Source organism: Dermacentor silvarum, chromosome 4, assembly GCF_013339745.2.
Source record: "Dermacentor silvarum isolate Dsil-2018 chromosome 4, BIME_Dsil_1.4, whole genome shotgun sequence".
NCBI classification, from domain to species: domain Eukaryota; kingdom Metazoa; phylum Arthropoda; class Arachnida; order Ixodida; family Ixodidae; genus Dermacentor; species Dermacentor silvarum.
In genome coordinates this window covers 120,659,493-120,684,554 of record NC_051157.2, presented here as the reverse complement: position 1 = coordinate 120,684,554, position 25,062 = coordinate 120,659,493, and the positions used below count along the sequence as shown (strand labels likewise).

The following is a 25,062-nucleotide window of genomic DNA, read 5'->3' as shown; positions in this document are numbered from 1 at the left end:
TGGTACAAATACGCTAACAGGAAGCTCTGTGCAACGGCATGTCGGGCTCCGGTACGTGAGCAGAGCCGACAACGAGTTTTACGCGGCCCGACGGCTCTGCTACGCTTTCGGATAGAAGCGGAGTAACCCTGGACATAAAATTCGTAGTCCACTTTGATCCAAAAGCGAAATGGACGAAGTAGTGGGTGGTCACAAAACGCATAACTTTTTCAACAATCGCTACCTGCTTCTCGTCATCATCTCACGTAGAAAATAACTTACGGTGATATTTGAGGCGCGTTTGGCTCTGAAGTAAGCGCAAGTACGAGCAACCCGTTTACTATATTGCACCGGAGGGCGCAGCACTCCCTGCTCTGGTTCGTGCTAGAGAAGTTTGCAAAGCATCGAAGACACAGTTTAGACAGCCAGACAATGAACTTTTATTGAGGTCCTGAGGGACTAGCCGGCGGGGGCCCGTTGGGGCCATGTATTTATAAGCGCCAAAACCAAGTTCCATAACATACAGCGTTAGGGGTGGCGACACTCGGGCAGACATGCACGTAATCTGAGCTGGTTGCGGTCGTCCATTGGCCTGTTGTGCGTACGGTGGAGGCGCACCAGCAAAAATAGCTCTCGGACCGTCTCGCTCCTCAGCAGGGAAGTGTTGCCATTTTATAGGGAAGCAACACGGAGAAAGAATAACTCCGTGGGAAGCAATCATTCGACAAATGCCAGCTATAGTAGTAGGCAACGATTATAGTCGCCGTGCCGCCTATAGTGTATTCGATACCACAATTTCTGCTGCGCACGCACCGGTCAGTGCGAATCGGATTGTTTCACAGGTGTAAATCTGCTACGGCAACGCCAATACTGCCCCGCTACTCTAAAACGCACTAATTAAACCGAATGAAAAGAACCAGTACAAAAAAAAAAAAATGTCAGCCCTTCCTCTGGGGTGGAGATGGAAGACCAGCGAAGCTGTACTATGGTGGGAATTATCTATTTCCAATTATGACTCTTAAGACGTTTGAACTATTAAAGAATGATAAATATATATGATCCGGTGGTTTTCATTTATTTAGTGACCTCAGGGACCATGGCCTTATGGTCGCTACATTACACCGCCATAGGGTGTACGGCAAAGGTTGGCACGTTCTTCAAAAACATGTCACCAACGTTCCGTGCGAACACGGGCAAAACGCCGCCGCCGTCGGCAACAGTTGTGCGCGTTGTTTGTGTGACCGCACACAACCGCTGTCAAAACGCTGGCTACGTGACGGAACGGCTAAACGCCGTTGTCGACGGTGTTAGGGGAGAGGCACCCGCCGCGGTGGCTCAGTTAGCTAAAGCGTTGCGCTGCTGAGCCTGAGGTCGCGGGATCGAATCCCGGCCGCCGCGGCCGCATTTCGATGGATGCAAAAGGCAAAAACGCCCATGTGCTTGCGTTGTAGTGCACGTTAAAGAACCCCAGGCGGTCAAAATTAATCCAGAGCCCTCCACTACGGCGTGCCTCCTACGGGTTTTGGCACATAAAACCCCAGAAAGAAGAAGTAGGGGAGAGGCGTACGAGAGCCCAGATACAGTCGGCGGCAGAGGCCGGCAGGGCTGCGCGCATGCGCCGCAGTGGGAGAACGGGCACGCCCACGCACAGGGGTGCCTCTATGTCCTCCTGGCCCACCGCACCCCTTCCACTGGGAAGTCGCCTTTGCTCTCCGCCGTGCGTTCGCTCTCCGTGAAAGCGCTCGTCCCACGCCCTCGCGCACTTTCACTCGCACATACAGCATACGGCCAATGAGTGTTTTTTTTTTTTTTTTTTGTATTGCCGGACGCGACCATCGAAGAGTGAGCCCTTAACAGCTTCGCTGTAAAAATCGGCCCTGCACGTGTTTTACTTCGAGTGACGGCGACCGCTGGCAACGATGCCCTTTGTATGACAGTGCTGTTGGTAGATACGGCAAAATTGGAAGTCCTTATTGAGCATTAAAAATTGGCCCGTTGTCGCGACTTGTGCTTGCCAGCCGTCATGCCGCGTTCACTGGAGCTCGAAATTATACTAGCAATTGTCATGTACCAAGTGCTAATTGGCGTTGCACAATGCCTCAGTGGGAATCGGCGTTGCACAATGCTTCACTGTGTCACGGTTACACCGACTACTACAGCCATAGTAACTTTGACCCGTTTCATAAATACCACTTTACCGACAAAATGTGTTGCGTTCTGGTTTGCCCCGGACACGACGCAGGACGTTTAGCACCACACTCAAATCAGGCGCCTTGGCGACACTTTGATTGGCGTCACACCCGTCTTCGCCAATGAGAACCTGTTTTCCACTCCGCACCGCGTCCTGAAGCCGCTGCTAGTAATAGATCGAACAAAGTAGGGGCCTGTTAAACGGCGATTTTCGTATTCAGGGATGAATAACTCTAATAACTCTCTGCAAGCGCATGTAAAAAAAACTGATTCTGCTTCCCTTTAATGTGGGACCAGACTGAACTAGTTAATGTTTCTTTTTTAATAATAAATGGGAATCATTTCTTGGTGAACATTTGCCACTTTGACAGTATGTATCTAGCCGCCTACGTCTTAGTGCTCTCATGGTCGTATCGTTAACTTTCTATTTCCCGAAATTGGCATGCTATGACAAGAGTGTATGACGAACTTAAAAGATAGGTCACGACATGAATATCGTGACATGTGTGTCATGTAGGTCATGAAACAGCTGCCTCGTCTTGGTGATCTCATGGTCGTTTCGTTAATTTGGTAGGTACCAAAATTGGCATAGTATCACAACAGTGTATGACGAACATAAATGATCGATCATGACATGAATGTCATGACATGCCTGCCATGTAGGTCATAAAACAACCGCCTAAAATGACAATGACCCAGCAAAAAAACATTAACACTCAAAAACCACTCAAAGGGGTTCTGACGTGGGTACTAAGTGAAGGCAGCACTAAAGGATAATGGTAGTAGTCATAGTCACGAGCATGACTCAGCAAAAATGACAATGACTCAGCGAAAAATATTAACACTCGAAAACTACTCAAATGGGTTCTGACGTGCGTACTAAGTGAAGGAAACACTAAAGGATAATAGTAGAAGTTATGGTCATGAGCATGACTCAGAAAAAATGATAATGACTCAGCAAAAAAAAAAAAAAAAAAGATTAACACTCAAGAACCACTGAAATGGGTTCGGATGTGGCACTATGGCGTTCGTATATAGAAAGTATTGATTGTTGTAAATAATCTCGGGAGCTCATCGCGGTTCTTGCCAAGTGATGCACCACCGATGGCATTCTCAACCTGTGTAATTTAGATTGCACTGCTAGAGAGGCCTTGATATTATACTCGTAGGGGAAAGGCAAACGTAGGTTTGTCTTAGCCCTAGGACGCAAAATCTTGCCCTTGTCATGGTGCCGAAATCTGACATCGCCGTTTTCTTCCTTTCAGTATCCCGACGGCATTCTAGTCAGCACGATTTCGGAGTGGTTGGTCGTCATGACTTTCCTGGCGTTCACCACGTCGTTTGCGGCCGAGTTCCGAAAGTTCAAGCTGACGCTCAAGCTGGAGTACATCGCCGAGCCCAACTCGAGCCGCGCGCAGCTGAAGACGCCAGCTGAGAGCCACGGTGAAACGTCCCTCAAGGAAGAGTCGTCGACGTCGCAGCAGTGAACCAGTGCTCGCTTTTGCCTCTAGTCAGCACGCTGGCCATCTGCAGACTGTGCTCGAAAGTTCACGAATGCAGCAGCAGCAATCAGCAACGCGCCACCGTGGTGATAAAATTGTCAGTTATAGTGCGGAAACGGAGTGGGGTGAAACGTTCGCCAAATGTGACATCTACAATGGCTCAAAGGTCGAGTGTGTCTGAACGTCTGTGTCGGTTTTGCAGTATTTCGAAACATTTCCGAGGTTTCTAACTTAGTATTTTACAAGATATCGCTTCCGTCCTGTTCGTCCTTGCGAACACATCACATACTCAGCGCCACTAAGATGGCTGAGTGCTTTTTTAGAAGCACGTAATTTTACAGGTTCTCCACTGTTCACCATATGATTCAAAGCACACATACACACACACAAAAAAAAAAGAAAAACAGATTTGTCATACTTGTTCTTGCACCATGAACATATCTTTTTAGAAGCCACCTATATTGAGGGAAAACTTTCGGAGGTTCTGTGAATCCGGCCCTGTCCGTTTGTGACGAAGCTCGGCGGTACTTATTTCGCTAATAAATTAATTTCGCTAGGTCCTCTGCACTGCCAACGAGAACTGACGGAAATAATGATGTTTGTTTACAGGGAGCCATTTTGTCATACCTGTGATACCGGCGGGAAATGCATCTATCGTTTTTTTTTTTCGTTATTCGTTAAATTGATGACTTCGTTTTTCCAAGTGAATGTTACAATAAAAAATGAATGACTCTATGATGCCTCCGACTGAAGCGACTTTCTCGGGAGGACGTTTCTTCACTTGCTAGCCTTAACAATGGGCAGACAATAATTTGCACGAGTACTTATCGCTACCCTCTGCATTTCTTTTTGGCCCGCGCTACGTTTCCTATTCAGATCTTGAGGCATATTTCAAAGCCATTTCTAGTCACTAAGTCACCGCGGCCGGTCATCCTTATGACTTGCCGGCAACAACAGTCGTATCAGTCAAAAAGGAAAATAATTGTAATGAAATTTTTACTTTATGCAGGCCGTTTTGGCCTTTCCTGTTTTACATTGAACTATATTTCACTCGAAGGGGTGGGCAAAAGAAGGACACATTTCACATTTTATTTATTTCTTACACATGCTTACAACGCCTATAAAATGTTGTAAGAGAGGTGTATTCACATGAGATATTCAAATCGGTGAATAGTAACACGCACAGCAGGAATAAAAATATAAATAAATGTCAATCAAACAGAAGTGAACAGAGAAAAACGTAGCAACGAAGAGAAGCATTAGCTGCAAAGAGACTCGTGAGTAACGCAAACTGCCAATTTAGTACGGTCACTACTAGAAAAGTACTTGAGGTGGTTATATGGGATTTGAAATAATTTAGAGGGGCCCTGAAGCACCCCTCGGGCTTGGTGAAATAATATAGTCCGCGGGTAGCATACGCTGCTGTAAACATCTCAGCCAAGTTTTTCTGTCGTACGCGGTGCGTGAAGCTCGCAAGCGGAGCGCGAAGTCACCTTTCTCTCAAACGCTCTCTTTTCAACAGAATCCATGATCCTCACTCTTTTCTGGACGCTTTATTTAATAATAAAGAGGATTCCCATCATCATCATCATCATCAGCCTTTATTTATGTCACTGCAGGAGACACGATTACCCGTGTCTTGCGCTAGCTGATTCCAACTTGCGCCTGCAAATTTCCTAACTTCATCACCCCACCTAGTTTTCTGCCGTCCTCGACTGCGCTTACCTTCTCTTGGTATCCATTCTGTAACTCTAATGGTCCACCGGTTATCCATCCTACGCATTACATGGCCTGCCCAGCTGCATTTTTCCCGCTTAATGTCAATTAAACAATCGGCTATCCCCGTTTGATCTCTGATCCACACCGCTCTCTTCCTGTCTCTTAACGTTAGGCCTAATATTTTTCGTTCCATCGCTCTTTGTGCAGTCCTTAACATGTTCTAGAGCACAGGAGCAGAAGGAATACGTGTTCAAGCTCTTAGACTGGGAAGGCTTAGGAGTGAGGATCAACGGCGAACATCTCAGTAACCTTCGGTTTGCAAATGACATTGTCTTACTCAGCAACAATGGGGACGAATTAGAGCAAATGATTGAGGACCTTAACCGAGAAAGTGTAAGAGTGGGATTGAAGATTAATATGCAGAAGACAAACAATGTTCAATAGCCTGGCAAGGAAACAAGAATTCAGGATCGCCAGTCAGCCTTTAGAGTCTGTAAAGGAGTACATTTATCTAGGTCCCACACACTCACAGGGGACCCTGATCATGAGAAAAAAAATTTACAGAAGAATAAAATTGGGTTGGAGTGCATGCGGCAGGCATTGCCAAATCCTGACTGGGATTTTGCCGCTGTCGTTGAAAAGAAAAGTGTACAATCATTGCATTGTACCGGTGCTAACATATGGGGCAGAAACTTGGAGGTTAACAAAGAAGCTCGAGTATTCCCATACGCGGCTGCTATTGGTCGCTGTGGTCGGCTACACCGCGACCACCGCGGGTCGCCGGCACGAGTACACTGGCTAAGTGCGCTGTGGCTCGCTGAGGACAACCGCATTTGGCTTAGGTTTAGCGCCTCGTAGGCTCCAAAATCGGAAGTTGTGTCGTCTACGTCACATCCAAAATGAAATTTGAACTGCGCGCCATGGTGTCATTTCGAAGGCGGAGCGTTGGGGCCACTCCCCACTCCGCCGTAGCCTTCGCATTCCAAGGCATTGAAGAAGAAGCACAGCGGAGGCCGTGTTTGATTTCCATTAACTCCGCTTCTGCTAAACGCATGGAAGTACTTTGTGCCGCAAAGTATTTCTGAAAGAGCCTATTTTCACTTCAAATGATTTTCTCCACTTCGATAAAAAGTGGTTCAGGGCCCCTTAAGCAATACTCTGAATGCACAGACGTATTTCATCGACGGGCGGGGGGGGGGGGGGGGTGAAAGTATGCCATTTGCCTCCGTCCTCCACTTCTGAATGAAAATGGGCACTACGGGCTGCACACGGGCAAACTTTAAAAAACAACAGCTGATGCGAGTTTTCGTTCAGAATAGCGGCCGCGTAAGTAGGTGTAGTTTTTAAAGCGAAGCTTTATATGTCCAGGCGCAATCGTATATGGCTAGGCGAAATCGCCTGTGTACAGAAAACTATCATTATCAGCACTGGCTCGAGCGTCGTCGTCTTCCGCAGCTGGCTCGTTAGCGCCCCTCTGGTTGCGCTAGTGCTCGTGCTTGGCATGCACTCGTGGCACTGCTCCCGCGTTCGTCATCGTCGTCTTCTTCCACAGCTGGCTGCGTTGCCGCTCATCATTCCAGCGTAGAATTTCACTTCTCTTCTGTCGTCGTAATGGGGAGGCCGCGTTTACGGGGGTATGAGCCATTGCTTAATGAGGTATAAGCCATTCATTGTTTTACCTAACGGACAGATTTAATTTTGAAGCAATTTAATTTCGAAGTATCGCAAGCGGAAATCGTGGGCGAATGCTCTAACCACACCGCCGAGCAAACTCGAGACATCGAACGGAAGCGCCAACGGTGGACTGCTGGCATACCGTCAGGGACGTTGTTCTCTCCGTCACAGCTGAACGTGTGTGTAACCTCATAAATGAGAAATACTTTAATGAACCCTCGCGATTAACCCAGTGATAAACACCGGGGCCACACTTTTCAGCTTTGCTGGTTAACCAACCATCTTCATGACGTGGAAGGGCCGACGAATTTTAGTTACCCGTTTTAACACCAGCATTGCAATGATAGTATTGGAGGAGGATGCCGCAGTAGGCAAATAAAAGGTCATAGTTAATTAGCGCGCGACAGCTACTCGGCTATTTAGTGTCCGCCGCGGTAAAGGAAACAACAGTGAATAAATTATTACATTGGTTAAATCCTATTTCAAAGAAAAATATTTTTCCTATCAAATAGATCACCCGCTATGTAAATGCGGTTCACCATTGCATAAATGACGCTGAAAAATACGTCGGTGACAGTTATTTTTATAATATCGGCGTTTCAATAGTGAAATTTCTGCATTGAATAGAAATATTCAAGAAAAATGCGTTTCTAATTTCACATCGAATACCGAAATTTTTCCAACTTGGAAAAGAAAGGGTTCGTGGAGTGGGGCGTATCGGAAAAAAGGAAATACTTATTTACGTTATTATATTTATGTAATGGCGTTCAGAATGAGACGCATAGTGAACGGAGGAGCCTTGAATGAGAAACTCAAAAAGTTATCATACACAGAATACTGTGTATGTTGAAGGAGCAGACTGTAATACTTCAGCATCGCAGACAAGTTTAAAGGCACACGAGCAAACGTGGTGAAGTATTCAACAAATAATAAATTGCTTTGCCTAAACGTAGACAACAAAGTCATCGAATGTGTAAATGCAAGGCCTCCTTATCTGAACAGCTGCAAACTACTGAGGAGGTTTCTGCTCGAAGCATTCGTTTAGAACTTGGTTCTCTGCCTGCAAAACAATCGGGGCTCCATTGTAGTAAAATCTTTCGGAACACTTCGGAACACTTTCGGAGCCTGTATCCCTGTTGACTCTTTAAAAGGTCCCTGAAACACTTTTCTAACTAATCATAGAATGGGCCTCACTATTAAAGGAAGTCGCTCGCGAATTTCCTGTCAGTATATTTTTTTCGAATCCTTCGAGTATAAGCGGAGTTAGAGGTACTTATCGCACCTATGCGCGACTTTCTGTATCCTTTCACCTCCACTAGCACGCTGGCGCTGAAAGCTACACAAGGGAGATGGCAAGCGGGCAACACCCAAAAGTTGTAAATTTCCCTTTTGTTTTTGTTGTTCTTCTTTGCGACTCTATTCCGGTTCAGGCGTGCGCGACGCTTTCTTCAGGCGTGTGTGGCGAGAGGGCGCTATTAGCCCCGAGAACGAACAAAAGAGGCGCTGCGAACGCCGCTCGCATGACGTCATGGCAAGCTTGATTTGCTCCTGTTTTTTGCTACAGTCCGGGCTGCGTCCGGGCACCTCCTGCAACGTCTCCCTTTCTTCCCTCTTGTTCCCTATGCTGGTGCGCTTATGACAGTCCTCTCAAATATATTTTGACGATGTCACCGTTCGTCAAAATTTATTGGAAAAGCTTATTTTCTGGACAACAATAAATTTCTCAAAGGCAACGTTACAGTGCCGGCCAACGGAGGTCAGTCCAGAACGGTGTGGGTTTTTCATGCGCAGTTCTACACTCTACAGCGGCAGCTCACGTGGATAATCAATGCATAAACGCTAGAACATAGGATAGAACAATCTAGTGAAGCGACCATATTTACCGTGGTGCAACAATCATGTAACAAACGCTGGCTATATATGACTTCTGCAACATTTACCTTTATTTTAACCCGATAAATCTTGTTTGCTCACGACGAGCTGTTCATTGGCAAAATAACGAATTTCCGGATTTATTCAAAGAAACGTTCGGCAGTAGCACGAGGACTAAACAACACATCAGTATAGATTCTGTCAGTACCGTTTGCTTTTTGAACTGCTTATCAAAATTCAGCCATTCTTACCCAGTTAATTTTAAGCGGCGGTAATTTTAAGTAAAGCTAATTGAGGCTTTAAGCTGTTTGCCGCACAAAAAAGGCATATGGATCAATATTTATTTTCTTTTCAGTGCTACACGCTCTACTCAGTTCAATAATCTAGCGCTGCTTGTTGCATGGAAAACCGTTCTGACCGATCTGCTTGGCGAAACTGACACAGCTACTCGGCGCAACTTTTTGGACGAAAAATGCATTTCAGACCATATGGCTGCAGCCAGCAAGAAGCCGAAGCTTCATTCTTTAGTGGTATAGGACACATTGAAAATATCAGCATTCACCGAAGGAGGTCAAAAATCAAGTGAATTCATATGAGGCTTGCATACAGTGTCCTTCTTTATGAGGTGGGTATACGAGGGCTTTTATGGGCTGACGCAGCGAATAATTCTCAGTTCGTATAATTAAACACCATTGTGTTTCAAGACGTACTCATGCAGACGGTAGTTGCATGACGATGTTGCATGACGAAGCTGCCTCTTCCGAAGTTGCACTCTGGTGCCTCCAGTAAGTTATAGGCGTTCTAATTGGCGCTGTAAAGGACTCCTTCATGGTTTCACGAAGTTATAGTGAACAGAAGGGTTTCGCGAACAATGCGCCCTTGTCATAGCGTCATAATCATTGTCGGTTGCTTCCATTGCGGGAGGTGTCTACCCTATTGTCGATAAAAGACTGCTTCAGGCCACTATGCATCATTGCATGGCATGTAATGGCTTGGCTCTTGATCTTAACTACGAACCTTTTCTTTCGGGTGATTGCTATACATACATGAAGCGCAGTCATGTTAACAGCCATGTAGGATGCTTTTTTCTGGTTGGCTGTTTCGGAGAAAGTTGAAAGTAGTAGCAATTTTTTTTCGTAAAACATGCGCGCCTAACTCTTGTTTTTACGCATTACTGGAGTACCCACATTTGAGTAGAACAACTCAACAGAGCAACAAGAAGCTTGATGAAAGCTTCGCAGGCAGCATCCCATTCTAATATACTGATTTATATATAAAGTTGACACCAAATACCAATATTGCTATTCCGTGGAAAACGAAATGTCTTTCATAACTAAGTACTAAAGGAATGTTAAATTTGGAGCGAAGCATCGTACATATAAAATTTTCCATACTGAATTTGCAGACATTGTTTTTACGCGAATATTTATGAACATACACGGCGCACCTCCGCGTTTCAAAAGCAGTAACCCTTGCCACTCTATATAGCTTCGATATCCAAGCAGCGAATTTTCACGATTCACACAGTTTCGAAAAAGACACTGCACTTTAGGCGTGACAGCAGAAAGCAGCCAAAACATCATTCAGCAAGTACGGCTGGCACGCCCCATTCACCGAGCATGCACGACGCGAACGAGCGCGCGCGTCAGCCGAGGGAGCCGGATTCAGCGGCGTCCTGGCCGTGACGTCACTCGGGATAGGGCGCCACTCCAACTTCTCGCCGCTAATAGGGCCCCTGATCCCTACTATGTTTTACTGTGTTTCGGGCTACCTCGCGTCACCACGCACCTGTCACCTACAGAGACCAATCAGTGCACGCGGTTGGCAGCGCGTTTCGCCTGGTGGGCAGTCTATAGACTTCCCAACCTTGGCTTTGCTGCGTTACGGACGCTGCTGAGCAGCACCGCTCGCGGCAGCAAATGATAAAGTCGCTGGGCAGCACAGGTGTGCTGTGTACGGGAGCACGGCCTGCGAAACTGTGTCTCCCGTGTATTTGTTCGCACAAGCCTGCCGTTCAGTGCCACAACAGCCTCGAAAACATGAAGGGCCGACACCCGCCCCGTGCAATTCTTCATATTTCCGTGAAAGAAACAGAGGAGACAAGCGTGCACCACTGCTGCTGTTGGCAGAGTCAAGTAAGTAGACCTTTTATCGCTTTCGCATGCAAATTTATTTAACACTTTATAATACGAAATTTTTGTCCGTGTCGCGCAGTAAGTCGAGGGGGCTCTCGCATGTAACTGGAATCCATTATTAAAGGGGACACTGGGGCTCGTAGCCTTCGCTGGGTGCCACCACTGAGTGTCGCCAGCTTCGAGCAGGTGCAGCGAGTGGCGTGATGTGAGGCGATACCATAGCATGTTAAAAACGAAAACAAAGAGAGGAGCAAAGGATTCGCCCAAGACTAAAAAAAAAAAAAGCGTGAAGAAACTCGCGTGAAAATCCACCTCACAAATACTGAGACAGACGATTTTACTATCGCGTCACACGACACAACGAATGTGAGGTCCCTGAGGTGTCGAAACCTATGATGAATTTATACACCTGTGTAGGGGGGACCTGAAGGAGAGAAGCGGAGGAAGAACAAGTTGGACGTAAACAGGCGCTTTTACGGATGGCCGGATGTCGGTTTTCATTACAATGCGGCAGTCGCATATCGTTCTTCAACGCCCAGAGATACTCCCGGGTTCCCTTCGTTCAACGCAAGTACGCGACGCACAGCCCGATGATGACGTCCAAGCCTCCTCCGTGGCTTCCGTCACCGGAAGCGCTGTTGATAACGTCCAACATCTATCCGTACTGGCACAACAGCTGCAGGACGTGTCCGGCTCCATTGCTTGAGTCGTCCAAAGCGCCGCGCTTCCAAGGCAAAGTGAGACCATTCGACCGGAGTTTCACGGGTTCGAGGAGGACCTCGTCGCGTGGCTATATACCGTGAATTCCGTTGCTGTTGCTCACGCCTGGTCAGAACACGTGAAACGTTCCATCGCCGAAGGAGGTCTCAGCGGCGCAGCTAGAAGATGGTATATTTTTTGAAGGACATGCCTATTCTTTTGCGAGCTGGATGGCGGTGCTGCTATTTTTATTCACAAGCCTTCCAAGCGCCTATGACATTCACTTCATACAGATGAGAGTACGCCGTCAATTAAGGTGTAGATGAAGACGTGGCGGTGTATATTTAGGAGAACCTACGACTTGTATATGCTTGTAGCTTGACCTGGCTCTCACCAGTAGTCAGGCAATGCACCATCGATGGCATGTATGACCCCATTCATGCCGCCATATTGTCAGTGTTACCATCGGAAACTGCACCGCGTACTTTCGTTCTCACGGCAGTGCACTTGGAAGATGTCGGAACTCGCCGTTTGACAGCTGTTGTGCTCACGAGGCTTCCGAACGGCGACCTGCAAATTTCTCCTCGGAACATCTTGGCTGTTCCAACGACTCTCCGAAAGCTTCATGAGAACGTACGCATTACCATGGAGACATGCCCGCTTCCAATGCTGCTCGTTCACGTCGAAGGCATCGGAGACTTGAGAACACTGGACACTTAAGCTCTAGTGGACGCTGCATGGAATTGAACGTACGTCACTGCTTCAATGGTACGCACTCCGAATATTGATCCATGAATGGATCCTCATCTGCGTAGCCTTGGGGCAGCTGCCCCAAGGCCTTCTGGTGGCAGTTGCCAGCCTTGCTTCTCGCTTTCTCTTTCCTATGTATATGTTTTCAAATCAAATAATAATAATAATAATAATAATAATAATAATAATAATAATAATAATAATAATAATAATAATAATAATAATAGCCTTGGGGGCAGCGTGCTACCACTTGGCGCCATGGACATCTAAATCCATACTGCTGCAGCAAGCAATCTTATGAACGCAGGCCCGGTCCTCGAGGACTTGCTAGCCGACCTTACTTTAGGTGCTGACTGCTTGGATCAGGGGACGTGCAGCTAACTATTGAAGATGGTCAAGTCAAGCTCTGCTCCCCTACCGTCTACCCTCCATCGACTGGGGAACCTAGGGGTTAGCCTCGCACTACGAGCCGTGCTGACGACAAGCTCCCCACGAAACGTGCTCAGAACAATCTCCTCTCAACTACACAGCCATGCCTCAACAGCTCAGCGCTGTAAAGGTGAGCCTTCTGTGCGGACACTCTCCTTCGTTATAGAATTACACAATGAGCTTTTTGCGGACACTATGGCTGAATTGCCCCTAACTCGCTTGCTTCTCCACCACGTTCCCACGGACAGTCACCCGCGAGTATGCGTGCGGTTAATGTGCTATGCTGAACGGGAGCGTGCAAGTATAAGCGAACACGCGCATGAAATGCTAGCAGCGGGCATTACCAGGCCTTCCCGTAGCCCTCGGGCCGCACCTGTTGTACTCGTTTGGAAAAAGAACGATACTCTACGGTTTTGCATCGGCTATCGAGAGCTGAAGAAACATATGATACTCTTACCCACGGCCCGGCATCGATGAGGCAATTGACACAGTACGAAAGTGGAGATATTTTTTGTCTCTTGTTCTGCGTGCCGGATATTGGCAGATAAATGCCGCAGAAGAGCACAAATTCAAAACAGCCGTCCGTACTCCTTCGGGACTGTACGAATTTAATCGTATGTTTTTCAGCTTGCGCAAAGCTCCAGTCACTGTTCAACGCTCAATGAACACTGTGCTAGGTCCGCTGAAGGATCAGGCCTGCGTCGCACACCTTGATGATATTGTAGTCATGAGCAAAACAGGCGAAGAACATCTGCGCAACCTAGACCCTGATCTAGAAAAGCTGTATGGTTCTGACTTCAGACTAAACTACGAGAAATGTCGATATGGACTGACTTCTGTCTGTTACCTGGGTTACAACATTTCCGAGCATGGCGTACAACCGCTCCTCGAGAGAGTAGACGCCGTAGCGAACTATCCGACACCGACATGCGTGAAAGAGCTCGGTCCTTTCTTGGGATCGCTTCTTACTTACGAATATTTGTTTCAAATTTTGCATCAATGAGAGCACCCCTAACAGACCTACTTGAGAAAGGGGCAGTTTTTTAATGGGATCAGGACCATGAAAACGCTTTTCGAACCTTAACGCACCAGCTGACTCACTGTCCGGTGTTGAGTCATTTCAATGAAGACTGGACTACAGAGGTCCATACCAATGCTAGCCAGGTTGGCCTTGGAGCCGTGCTCGCGCAGTGCGACTTGCATGAATCAGAACACATCGTCACTTACGCTAGCAGAGAACTATCAGACACTGAGCGTCATTACCACTCTAACCAGCTCGAGTTTCTAGCGGTAGTCTGGAGTGTACACAAGTTTAGACATTATCTGTTTAGACGCAAGTTGATAATTGGGACAGATAATTAAGCGATTGCCGGGATATTTTTGAAGCAGCGCTTAAAGCACAATTTCACACGATGGCTTATTCGCGTTCAAGAGTACACCTACGACGTGCGACATCACGCCGGTGCTCTGAACCACGTCGCTGACGCTCTTTTGCGGAAACCCGGGCATTGATAGCTCGCAGAGACAGGAATATATGGCGGGATATTGTTTTCACTGCAAGACTTCTCCAAAGCACAACGTGAGACCACAGACCTGAATTAAATCATCACTTCGCTGGCGGTCACACCGACTAACTCCAAGCTTGTGATGCGGGAGAGCACTCTATACCATCGCTACTGGCAAAGAATCGACCAGACGAATAACACTTCCTGGTCTTTCCCTCTCCTTTGCGCCCCCAGATATTACGCACAATCCATGACACAATGGAAGGAGGGCACGTCGGCCAAAAAGCCACGCTGCGGAAGTCTCAGAAACGCTTCTGGTGGCCAAGAAATGAAAATAGTGTTCGCTCATACGTGTCGAGTTGCGCGGTGTGCCAGCAGCACAGACGATTCACAAGGTTCCAGCCTGGTCTCCTCACGCCAATTCCAGTGCCAGCGGCCGTTTTCGACAGCATAGGTATCGACCATATTGGCGGAATCACTACCACAACAGCTGACCACCGGTACATCCTAGTTACCGTAGACTACTTGTCCAAATTCGTAGAGGTCGCTGCCGTGCCCTCTCTCGCCGCCAGCTTCGTCGTCAGTTTCCTGGAGCACCGATTTGAATGGAGGCACGGTATACCAAGGAAGCTGATCTCAGATAGGGCCACCACTTTCCGAAGCAGCGAGCCCCGGACCTATCTTTCTGTGGCAGGAGTCAAGCACCACTTTGCATCAGCCTACCAATGGCTACCATGCGTACGCCACTGGTCTAACCAAACGTCAAATCAGACCATCCAAATTCGGTTGTCTCCATACTGTAAAAACAATATACTGGGTGAAGCTGACTTGGATCAGCACCTCCAAGCAGCCGCGTTTGCGTCAACACTTCATTTCAGAGTTCTGCTAGGACGATGCCATACTCAGTTGTGTATGTTGCCGAAATTGAAAGCATCACTCAACATAGACACGCACCTAAATGCTAGACATTGCGTGGCAAGAGAGACGTTGTTGTCCAATATACGAGCCGAGGCGCGCAAGAAAGCTGCCCGCGCACAACAGGTGCAGAAGCGCGTATTACTACGAACGGCGTCATAATCCAGCGTAAACGTACGAAGTCGAAAACGAGGTGTGGGTAAAGTGGCCAGCGCAGACGTGCTGTCAGAAATTAAGTGCACAATATGAAGGACCTTTCGCGATCACGGAACTGCTGGGCCCTAGTATTCGGTGTGTGAGTTGTACGACGTACGAAAGGGGCTCAAACAAATGCAGAAAAAAAACTGGCAGTGCACGTCTCCCGTCTGAAAAAAATGAGGTCCCCGTCAGAACAGACATCGCTGTGCTTTCTTCGCTTCATCTGAGCGAACACAGTGTGGCCGAGTGTGGGGAAGCTGAAGGGGAGAAGCAGATGAGGAAGAAGTTGGAAATAAATATGTGTGCTCTACATTTGCCGAGTTCAGAATCTGGCTCCTCTGGAATATAGCGTAGTTCACCTTTACCGACAAACAGTTACCTAGGCCACCAAGATCTCTGAAGTCACGGCTGACTGTTGCGAGAACTTCTCGACTATGTGGAAACCCGCTTTTCGTTTTTGTGTTTTTTCTGGGTTATCAAGCATCGCCTCACGGTTAGAAGGCCTTCTTTCTTTCTTTCTTTTTGAATGGCAAATGGGTGATTTACTAATATGGCTCAGTTTATTTTTATTTTTAGTGTCCCTGACAAGAAACAACTGCACGATATTATTAAGCCGACGACACCCGCGTGAACGCCTGCTTTTTCCGCAAATGGATGCGCATCATCTTTATTCCCTGTGACTCATCTCAGGAAGCGTCCCGTTCGTTTCATAAGGCACGACGCACTTTTCCTGGTCAATAAAATGCCGAATATTATCCGGACCGACAACCATCCGCACTGCTTCAACGGTCTCGTACATGAGGTCCGCTGGAATTGATTCTCTCGCCATTATCGTAAAAGCTGTGATTACAAAAATGTCCTCGCACGCTCTCTCGTGCATATTAAACGAAGTGCGTGCGAGCCTATTCATTGATGGAAAACACTTCCTTTATGTTCACTCCGCGTTTTCCTTTCGCCAAGCATCACGAACGTGTTTCTGACGTACCTCTGACGATGACGTACATTCATCGAAAATGAGCTGTCCAGACCCATCAGCCAGCCTTCTATACTACTCGCAATAGACAGGCCTCTATATAGCTTAGCTGATCGTTAGAGCAGGTTATTTGAAAGCGCATCGCCGCTGGTGATGCGATTTGTGAGCAATCCTTGTGATTCAACGTACAAAGGGCACGCGAGGCTTATTAAACATACCATCCCACGCTTTGCGCGGTTCCTGCTGAAGAGATTGAAGCCGTATAGCAAACGCTCAGCGACCCACCGTGGTGGCATTACTGGCTATATTGCGTTGCACTGCTAAGCACGACGTCACGGGTTCTATCAACGGCAGCGGTGATTTCATTTCTATGGGGGAGAACTGCAAAAGCGTTCGTGTACCGTGCATTGTTTGCACCTTAAAGATACCCAGATGGTCTAAATTAATCCGAAGTTCCATACAACGGCGTGCCTCATAATCAGATCGTGGTTCTTGTACGTTAAACCCGGTAAAATATTTTTAGCAAACGCTCGGTCAAGGTCGTGGTCTTGCTCGCGGGATCGAATCCCGGCCACGGCGGCTGCATTTTGATGGGGGTAAAATGCGAAAACACCCGTGTACTCAGATTTAGGTCATTTTAAAGAACCCCATGTGGTCCAAATTGTTCCGGAGTCCCCCATTAAGGCGTGCCTCATAATCAGATCGTGGTTTTGACAAGTAAAACCCCATAATTTATTTTTGTAAAGGTCGTGGTCCTTTGAGATCCCTTGAGACACTTCTGTATTTATCGCCCACGTGACGGAAAGCGAACCGTGACGTTTTGCCGCGTCCTGTGAAGCGCGCATTACAGCCAATTAAGCCTGCGCCGTAGGGCACAGAAAGATACACCCTAAAGAAATGTGGACATCCTTTGGGCCATAACTTGTCCTCAAACAATAATCGTGATCTGCTTTGCTTCAGTTCCCTTTCTTGAAAACTCCGCGCTCGCTTCTTTCCTATCTAGAATGCAGCGTCACTCTGACAACGTGCATGCCATTCGTGACCTGGATCACGGTCGTGCCTAGATCACGGCCGCGCGGCCGTGCCTGGATGTATACCAGGGAAGCAGCGTTAAAGAAAGGAAATGCGCGTAAGATGGATGACGATTATCGTTTGGAGACAAGATAAGCCACAAGAGGCGCAAACGTTTCTTAGAGTGTAGAACTGTAACTTATAGAAAATATAGTTGGAATAACTGAAGGATTCATTTGTCCAGGTTCAATTCTTATGCCCCACCGCTGGCGAAGGACCGAGCCTGACGATAACCTATGCGCAAGGCCGCATGGGTCACTTGGGAAGCGCAAAAGAGGTAAAACTGGAATTAAATCCTCATCGCAGCTGTAATGGGCTGTAATGGGCTGTAATGACATCTCCGGTTTGGCACTTACTTTTAGCTCGTTTTGATTTATATTACAGGAATAGTGAGTAACGTAGAGGACAAAGTAAGATACATGCAGGCGAGCGCCGCGTAAGTTATCGACAATGGTTGAACAAGGGATTTCTCTTGCCGAATGCAACGTTTCAGCAAACGGACTAGTGTATGTCCTACTATCTTAGTTTCTGATATAGCAGACGTGATCTTGATCTGAGAAGTACGTTATAGTTCTCGGTAGCTTGCGTACCATGAGGGACAAGGCTGAAGCGATGCAGAGCAAAAATGAACGCGGACAAATCGTCCATGCACACTCACGTAGTACCACTGCGCTTCTTATCACTTTGCTTTTACGTGAAGCTGCATGAACTGGAAAGACCTTCAAGGCTGAAAAGCAGTATGCGATCTGGCCGTTACACGCCTCCCCTGGTCGTCTTTAATTGCAAAATGCAGGTCTAGGTACTGTTCTCTCGGAAAGTAGGAGGAAAGAGAAAAGCAGAAGGCAGGGAGGTTAATCAGAATAACGTACGGTTGGCTACAGTACACGGGGTCCAGTTTTTGTAGCGCGTTAGCAAATTCTTGTCTTTTTGGGGCATATCGTGGGCAGTGGCACATCAGGTGGTCGATTGTTTCGTCGGTGCCGCAGACCTCGCATGCTGCACTGTCGGTCACTCGAATTAATGTAGCGTATGCCTTTGTGAAGGCAACTCCTAACCAAAGGTGACAGAGAAGCGAAGCTTCACGTCGAGGAAGTCCGAATGAAGATCGGAGTTGCAGTCAGGGGTTTAATTGATGCAGTCATGTAAGTCTTAAGTTTGACGAGTTTCACTCGGTCAGTGAGAGACTGCGTTCCAGGTGTCGAAGCTGCCTTGCAGCGTCTGTCCTCGAGAACAGAATTGAAACGCTGTGCTCTTCTTGGTGTGATGTGCGAGCAGCGATATCTGCGGAATCATTGCCACTGATTCTACAATGACCAGGTACCCATGGAAAAACAACCTCGTGCCCTATTTGTAGGACGTGATGATGAAGTTTCACGATTTCGTATGTCAGGTGTCCATGACATCCGCGTCGGAGAACTGACTGCGTGCACTGTAATGCCAGTTTTGAGTAAGAAAACACAGCCCATTTTCTAGGTCTTTCAGATTCAATGAATTCAAGTGCATGACGCAGAACCATTAGTTCTGCCGCCGTTGAGGTCGTGACATGCAATGTCTTGAACCGCAGTGTTATTCCTACCGTTGGTATAACCCCCGCACCACCAGAACTGGACGACGTAGTCGATCCGTCGGTATAGATTTGCACGTGGTTGCTGTACTTTTCATACAAGAGGAGTAAGCTCAGTTGTTTTAGAGCAGGGACCGGTAGATGTGACTTCTTCTGTAGTCCTGGAATCGGTATATGTATACTTGTGGACGGCTCAAACACCACGGAGGAAACACTGGCTTGGCCGCAGGCGCGTACCCTGAAGTAAACGATGCACGATGTGCACTGACAGTAGCGCTAAATGTCGAGCAGGGCCTTTCAGCAGTGAGGCTCGCCAGGTGGTGGGAAGGGGTCCTAGCATAGAGCACTGCATGGGCTCGTGCTTACCCGAAAGCCCGAGCCCGACCCGGCCCGTCGGCCGGGCCGGGCCGGGTAGGGCAGTTTTTTTCACGAGCTCGGGCCGGGCTCGGGCACGGCATGTGCTTTTTGAGCCGGGCCCGGGCCGGGCTCGGACTTTCTGGTCGTGTCCATGTAACGTGCAGCGAGTCATCCTCGCGCGTCTCGACTCTGAAAAACATGTCTTTTTCGGTCTCGGGTCGGGTTCGGGCCGACTTCGTGCCGGGCTCGGGCCGGGCTCGGGCCGGGCTCGGGCCGGGCTCGGGCCTAAGGTAAAGGGGTGGCGGGCCGGGCCGGGTGGGTAACGTAGAGAATTACCGAGCCCGGGCCGGGACCGGGTCTCGCCATCAAACTTTTGGTCGGGCTCGGGTGGGCTGGCCAACGTAAAAACGAGCCCGAGCCGGGCCCGGGCTGAAAAAATCGGCCCGTGCAGTGCTCTATCCTAGCATAGTGCCTGAGATGTGTACGCATTGTCTCAACGGTAATGTGCGTCGTGATTGGGTAATCCTGCGCAATGGCAATGGTTTCAACCGTTGACGCACTGCGTGGTAAGCCAAGACATATATTAAGGGCTTGGGCTTGAATGCTCTGAATCGTACGCAGGTTAGTCTTGCAGGTGTTGGATATTGCAGGCAGGTTGTACCGCAGGAATCCGACAAACAACACAATGTACAGCTGTAAGTGTGTATAGATACTCCCCAACTTTTTCCTGCAAGGAACATGAATAGGAGACAGATAGCAGTTAGCCGCTTTTTCACGTAATTCACGTGCGGAGTCCAAGACAGGTCTCAGTCAATTACGACTCCCAAGAACCTGTGACTTCTGCTGTATGGTATAAGATGTCCGTTAATTGATATGTCGTGAGCAGACATTTGCTTCCTGGTAAATGCCACCACTGTTCACTTTCCACATGAAATTTCAAGTCCTTGTTGACGAAGGTAGCAAGATGTCATTGTGGCTGCCTTCTGGGCAGTGAAGCCGAGCGCGAAGCTGAAGTCGTGTTGCAGGTGCATGCACTTAACTTGGGGGAGTGGTACGCTTCGGTCGAGTGCTGCAGCGGATTCTATCGATTTCGCGAGATTTGGCATTACTGGGCACTTGGCCCGTCGGCGTCTAAGGGCAGCCGCGTGTCGTGAGCAGCAACTGGGCCAACAAAGGTAGCCTGGCACTGTGCGTAGAATGCTGTCACCCGTAGACGTCGACGCGTCTGTTGCCGAATCACACGAAATCTCGCCAAATTGATACATCATATAGAAAGTGCTCTGTCAATCCCTGCAACAATCAGAGCTTTATAAGTTTGTTCGTTCCGCAACTTCCTCAAGAGACACGTGGCATAGCGGGTTTATTGCTAAGCCCAGGCCGCCGCCACCATGGTATAGAATGGTGAGATGCGGAGTAATGGGATGCGGGGTAATGCAAGTAGCTATGGAACATTAAGCCGCCATCAAACATTCAGGAGGAAACGCACGCGACTTGAAAACACACACACACACACACACACACACACACACACACACACACACACACACACACACACACACACACACACACACACACACACACACACACACACACACACACACACACACACACACACACACACACACACACACACACACACACACACACACACACACACACACACACACACCACACACGCACGCACGCACGCACGCACGCACGCACGCACGCACGCACGCACGCACCACACACACACACACACACACACACACACACACACACAGTGCAAAAGTGCTCATGTACCGTGCATTGTTTGTACCTTAAAGATACCCAGATGGTCGGAATTAATCCGAAGTTCCCCACAATGGCGTGCCTCATAATCAGATCGTGGTTCTTGCACGTTAAACCCGGTAAAATATTTTTAGCAAACGCTCGGTCAAGGTCGTGGTCTTGCTCGCGGGATCGAATCCCGGCCACGGCGGCCGCATTTCGATAGAGGCGAAATGCGAAAACACCCGTGTACTTAGATTTAGGGGCACGTTAAAAAACCACAGGTGGTCGAACTTACTCCCGACTCATAATCAGATCGATATTTTGGCACGTAAAACCTCATTAAACCGCGGTCTTCGGTTCTTGCAGTCGCTACTCGAAAACCATCCCCATCGCTTGTCGGCCCACGAGGCTGCGAAGGCACTCTTGTGCTTCTTGAGTTCGAATGGCCTATATGGACGGCTTTGAATGCAGAGTGCCGTCGGCGCGCATGCGCGAATTTAGACCATCTTTCCTCACCCTCTCCCATTGTTTCTATTCCTCCATTTCATTCTCCCATCTAAGAGAAGCCAACCAGACTCTTTTCACCCCTTGCTTCTCCGTTTATTTTCTCCTTCTCCTTCAAGCAATGGTTACCCATTTCTAATTTATTTATTTATTTATTTATTTATTTATTTATTTATTTATTTATTTATTTATTTATTTATTTATTTATTTATTTATTTATTTATTTATTTATTTATTTGTTGTTGTTTGTTGTTTGTTTGTTTATTCATTCATTTATTTATACTAGGCAACTCTATTTGTAAGGTAATTCGTGAGAGCTGTTAAACAGGCTCGATATGTTTATCATCAAAGTATTAAACCAACAGGGCTGAGCAACACCACTGTATATCAGCAGGCAGTCGTTCTCTGAGAAATGAAAGAAAGGACAACTTTATGTGCATTGTGTGGGTGGGAAAGTACGAGATAAACAGCTTTTACATGATTAAAATGCTGCCAGAGAGACCGAAAGAGCAAGTAATAAGCAGTAAATCTTGTAGCACAAAAGCACGCGAGCAAATGCTGCAAGCGAATGCAAGCGAATGCAACCGCATGCAAGCGAATGCACACTGATGCAAGCGAAAACATGCAAGCGAATGCTGCACCGTCACATCATTGTTCAAGCTCAGTGTATTCGACCGTGTCCTAGAACTAAAGATTCTGGGCCCGAATTCACAAAAACTTCTTACGCTGGAATGGTTCGTATGAAAGGATTTCAGCCAATCCGGATGCAAGACATATTATTATCTAAGGCGGCCTGCCTATCACAAAGAGGACTTGCGAGAGAAAAGCTTTGTGAATGTGTTCCCTGAAGCTGATGAAGACATGGAGGACTCATTCGTCGAATCCGACATGATTGGCCTGTTTTGTTTTGGCAGCGCCGACGAGAGTGATTTTGAACGACTTTTAGTATTGACTCCTTTATAAAGTTTAAATAATGAGCAATGCTTTTGCTGGTTTACAATAAAATTTTGTTCGCCCTACTGTTTACTGGATTCGGGAGAACTAAACACCTAATATCGCTCGAAGTTTGTCCCTGTGGACTGTACAGTGGGTGCGAAGTACAGTCCTGAAAATACATAAGTATAAGTGACAGGTCCGCGTTAAAAAACACAAAAAAGAACAAGATGACTGAAAGAAAGAACGCAAATACAATGTGGTAATAAACTACGAATGAATGATTGAACCAATTCAACATACTTAATTATTGCAACCATAGTGGAAAGGTAACACTATGCTTCAAGACGTGGATTCCCGATTGGTGATATGTATTAAAGCGATGCACAAATTAATCTCGCAGTGTGAAAAACGAGCTTCGTGTTAGAAGGGTTTGAATAAAAGTTACGTTTATAGGATAGCTCAGCATGCGAGTACCTTTGTTTATGAGAAGTTTTACAAGAAGCGTGCATGAATTACTTTGATCATTATGACGGTGTCAAAATGGAGTGCACCGAAATTTACCCCAGCCCATCAGCTACTTGGAACGCTGTCCAAGATCCCCCGTGGCCAGGACACCTTGCTCTATTGTCCTTGATAGTAAACTGCGTTAACGATCGTCTCTTTTTGAGCGCGAATCATTCTTTGGCTCATTCCAGACACTTTGCGGTAGACAGATTCCTCTCTCACCTCGTTTCGGGTCTCATTAATTATAAGAAAATTCAAGTGCCCGGTGGTGAGATGCAACCTCTGTCTTTCAGCCCGAGTGCTCTAACAGTTAGGCCATGATCGCACGCGCGTTTATCTCGTTGTGCAAATGCTAACTGACTCTGTGACGACTGGCGCGTGTGTCACGTGACATAGCACAAGTGAGAGTACGTGCTTGCTCGCTCGCCAACGTTCGGCCACAATGATAGTTAATGTCTTTCCTGTGTGTCATAAGCGGAAGCGGGCCAATTTCACTTGTTATGGCTTCGTGGAAGCAAACACAGTGAGACGCTGTGTTAGACTGTGCGCCTTCGGGATCGGCTCAGGTCGTAACGGAACAGGTTGTAAGCTGTAACATTTTTTTTCGTCAGAGCAAAAGGCTCGCGTGAAACACACAATTGTTTGTTTTGCACAAACACGTTGGACTACGCGGTAACATTTTGGAGAACTCCAAACGACGCTGGATATAGCTACATATGCTGGCGAGATTATTAGCGCAACATTGATTCCTACAGGGCGTGGGATCTGCATAACTTTTTAAATCAAAATTTCCGGCAGTGTGCAAGAGAGTTGACTCAGCACTTTGTCTGTAGTTCCCTTGCTTGGATGACGAAAGAAATTTTGTCCACTATAAGCCGAACTAGCTGGACGACCGACCACTCTCGGAGCAAAATATTTTGTAACCTTGGTCTCGGTCGTTATGCACAAAGAACATCATTATAGAGCGCCGCTGTAACTCACGAATTCGCTGGGACTGTGAAAAAAACCTCTGAGCGCACGGTGGTCATCTATGGAGGTTCGTAAACAGTATTCATTCTTTCCCTTCTCGGTTTCCATTTGTATTCGCGCTTTCCTTATCTCCATTACATGTAAGCAGTCAGAGGCGACCATGGCTAATATTTAAGCTCCCCGCCTTTCTTTCTATTTCTCTTACTCGAGTGTATCATCATGCTGAGCCAAGGAAGCCAAGGACAACTATATTCCGAGAGGCCTCTTCCCTTGGTCTCCACCTCTGCTGACAAGCTGTCTGGAATCCCAGAATTGTATCTGCACTTCCACGCATCCAAAGGCGCAGAGAAAATAAAACATTATGCAGCGGTGATTTTTGTTACAGCTGGGTGGGAAACCGGCCGCGTTGAACAAATTGATGATGTAGCGTCGTGCAGAACCTGCGATTATAAATTATTGCTACCCAGACTCATTTGACTAGAGCGTTTAGTGCTTAAAAGTGCGCATTTTAACATTTGTTCGTGCGTAGAAATTAGTAGCTACATGCCACCATTGATTCCGTCGGCGCAGCATTTAAAATTCACAAAAAAAAACAATGCATCGCAATATCTTTTAAGAAGTTAACACGTGAGAAGGTACGAGTACATCTTCATAAAGATTACCGTGGCAAAAATGTAGAGTCAGTGGGGTTCTAACATTCGGTGGACGGTGACGTTCCATGAAGTAATCAAATGCGTTCCATCGTGAAAATGTACCGTTATGTTGTCTTTTTGATGGTAAGGAGTAATTCCAAAGATACTTATTGCTGGGACGGTGCGTAGCTTCTAGAAAATGCACACATCTATTTACGGTTGCAATTATAGTG

General features: G+C 47.3%; 2 protein-coding genes across 2 annotated transcripts in view; both read left to right on the top strand.

Moving 5' to 3' along the window:
- LOC119448867 (DNA damage-regulated autophagy modulator protein 1) overlaps nt 1–4,406 on the top strand; it is a 94,274-nt gene extending 89,868 nt beyond the window's left edge. The window contains exon 6 of the mRNA XM_049666534.1: nt 3,435–4,406. Coding sequence (XP_049522491.1) covers nt 3,435–3,656 — 222 coding nt within the window. The 3' untranslated portion in view covers nt 3,657–4,406. The remainder of the gene's footprint in view (nt 1–3,434) is intronic.
- LOC119450598 (DNA damage-regulated autophagy modulator protein 1) overlaps nt 1–25,062 on the top strand; it is a 391,336-nt gene that overhangs the window by 225,625 nt on the left and 140,649 nt on the right. The gene's annotated exons all lie outside the window — the stretch shown is intronic.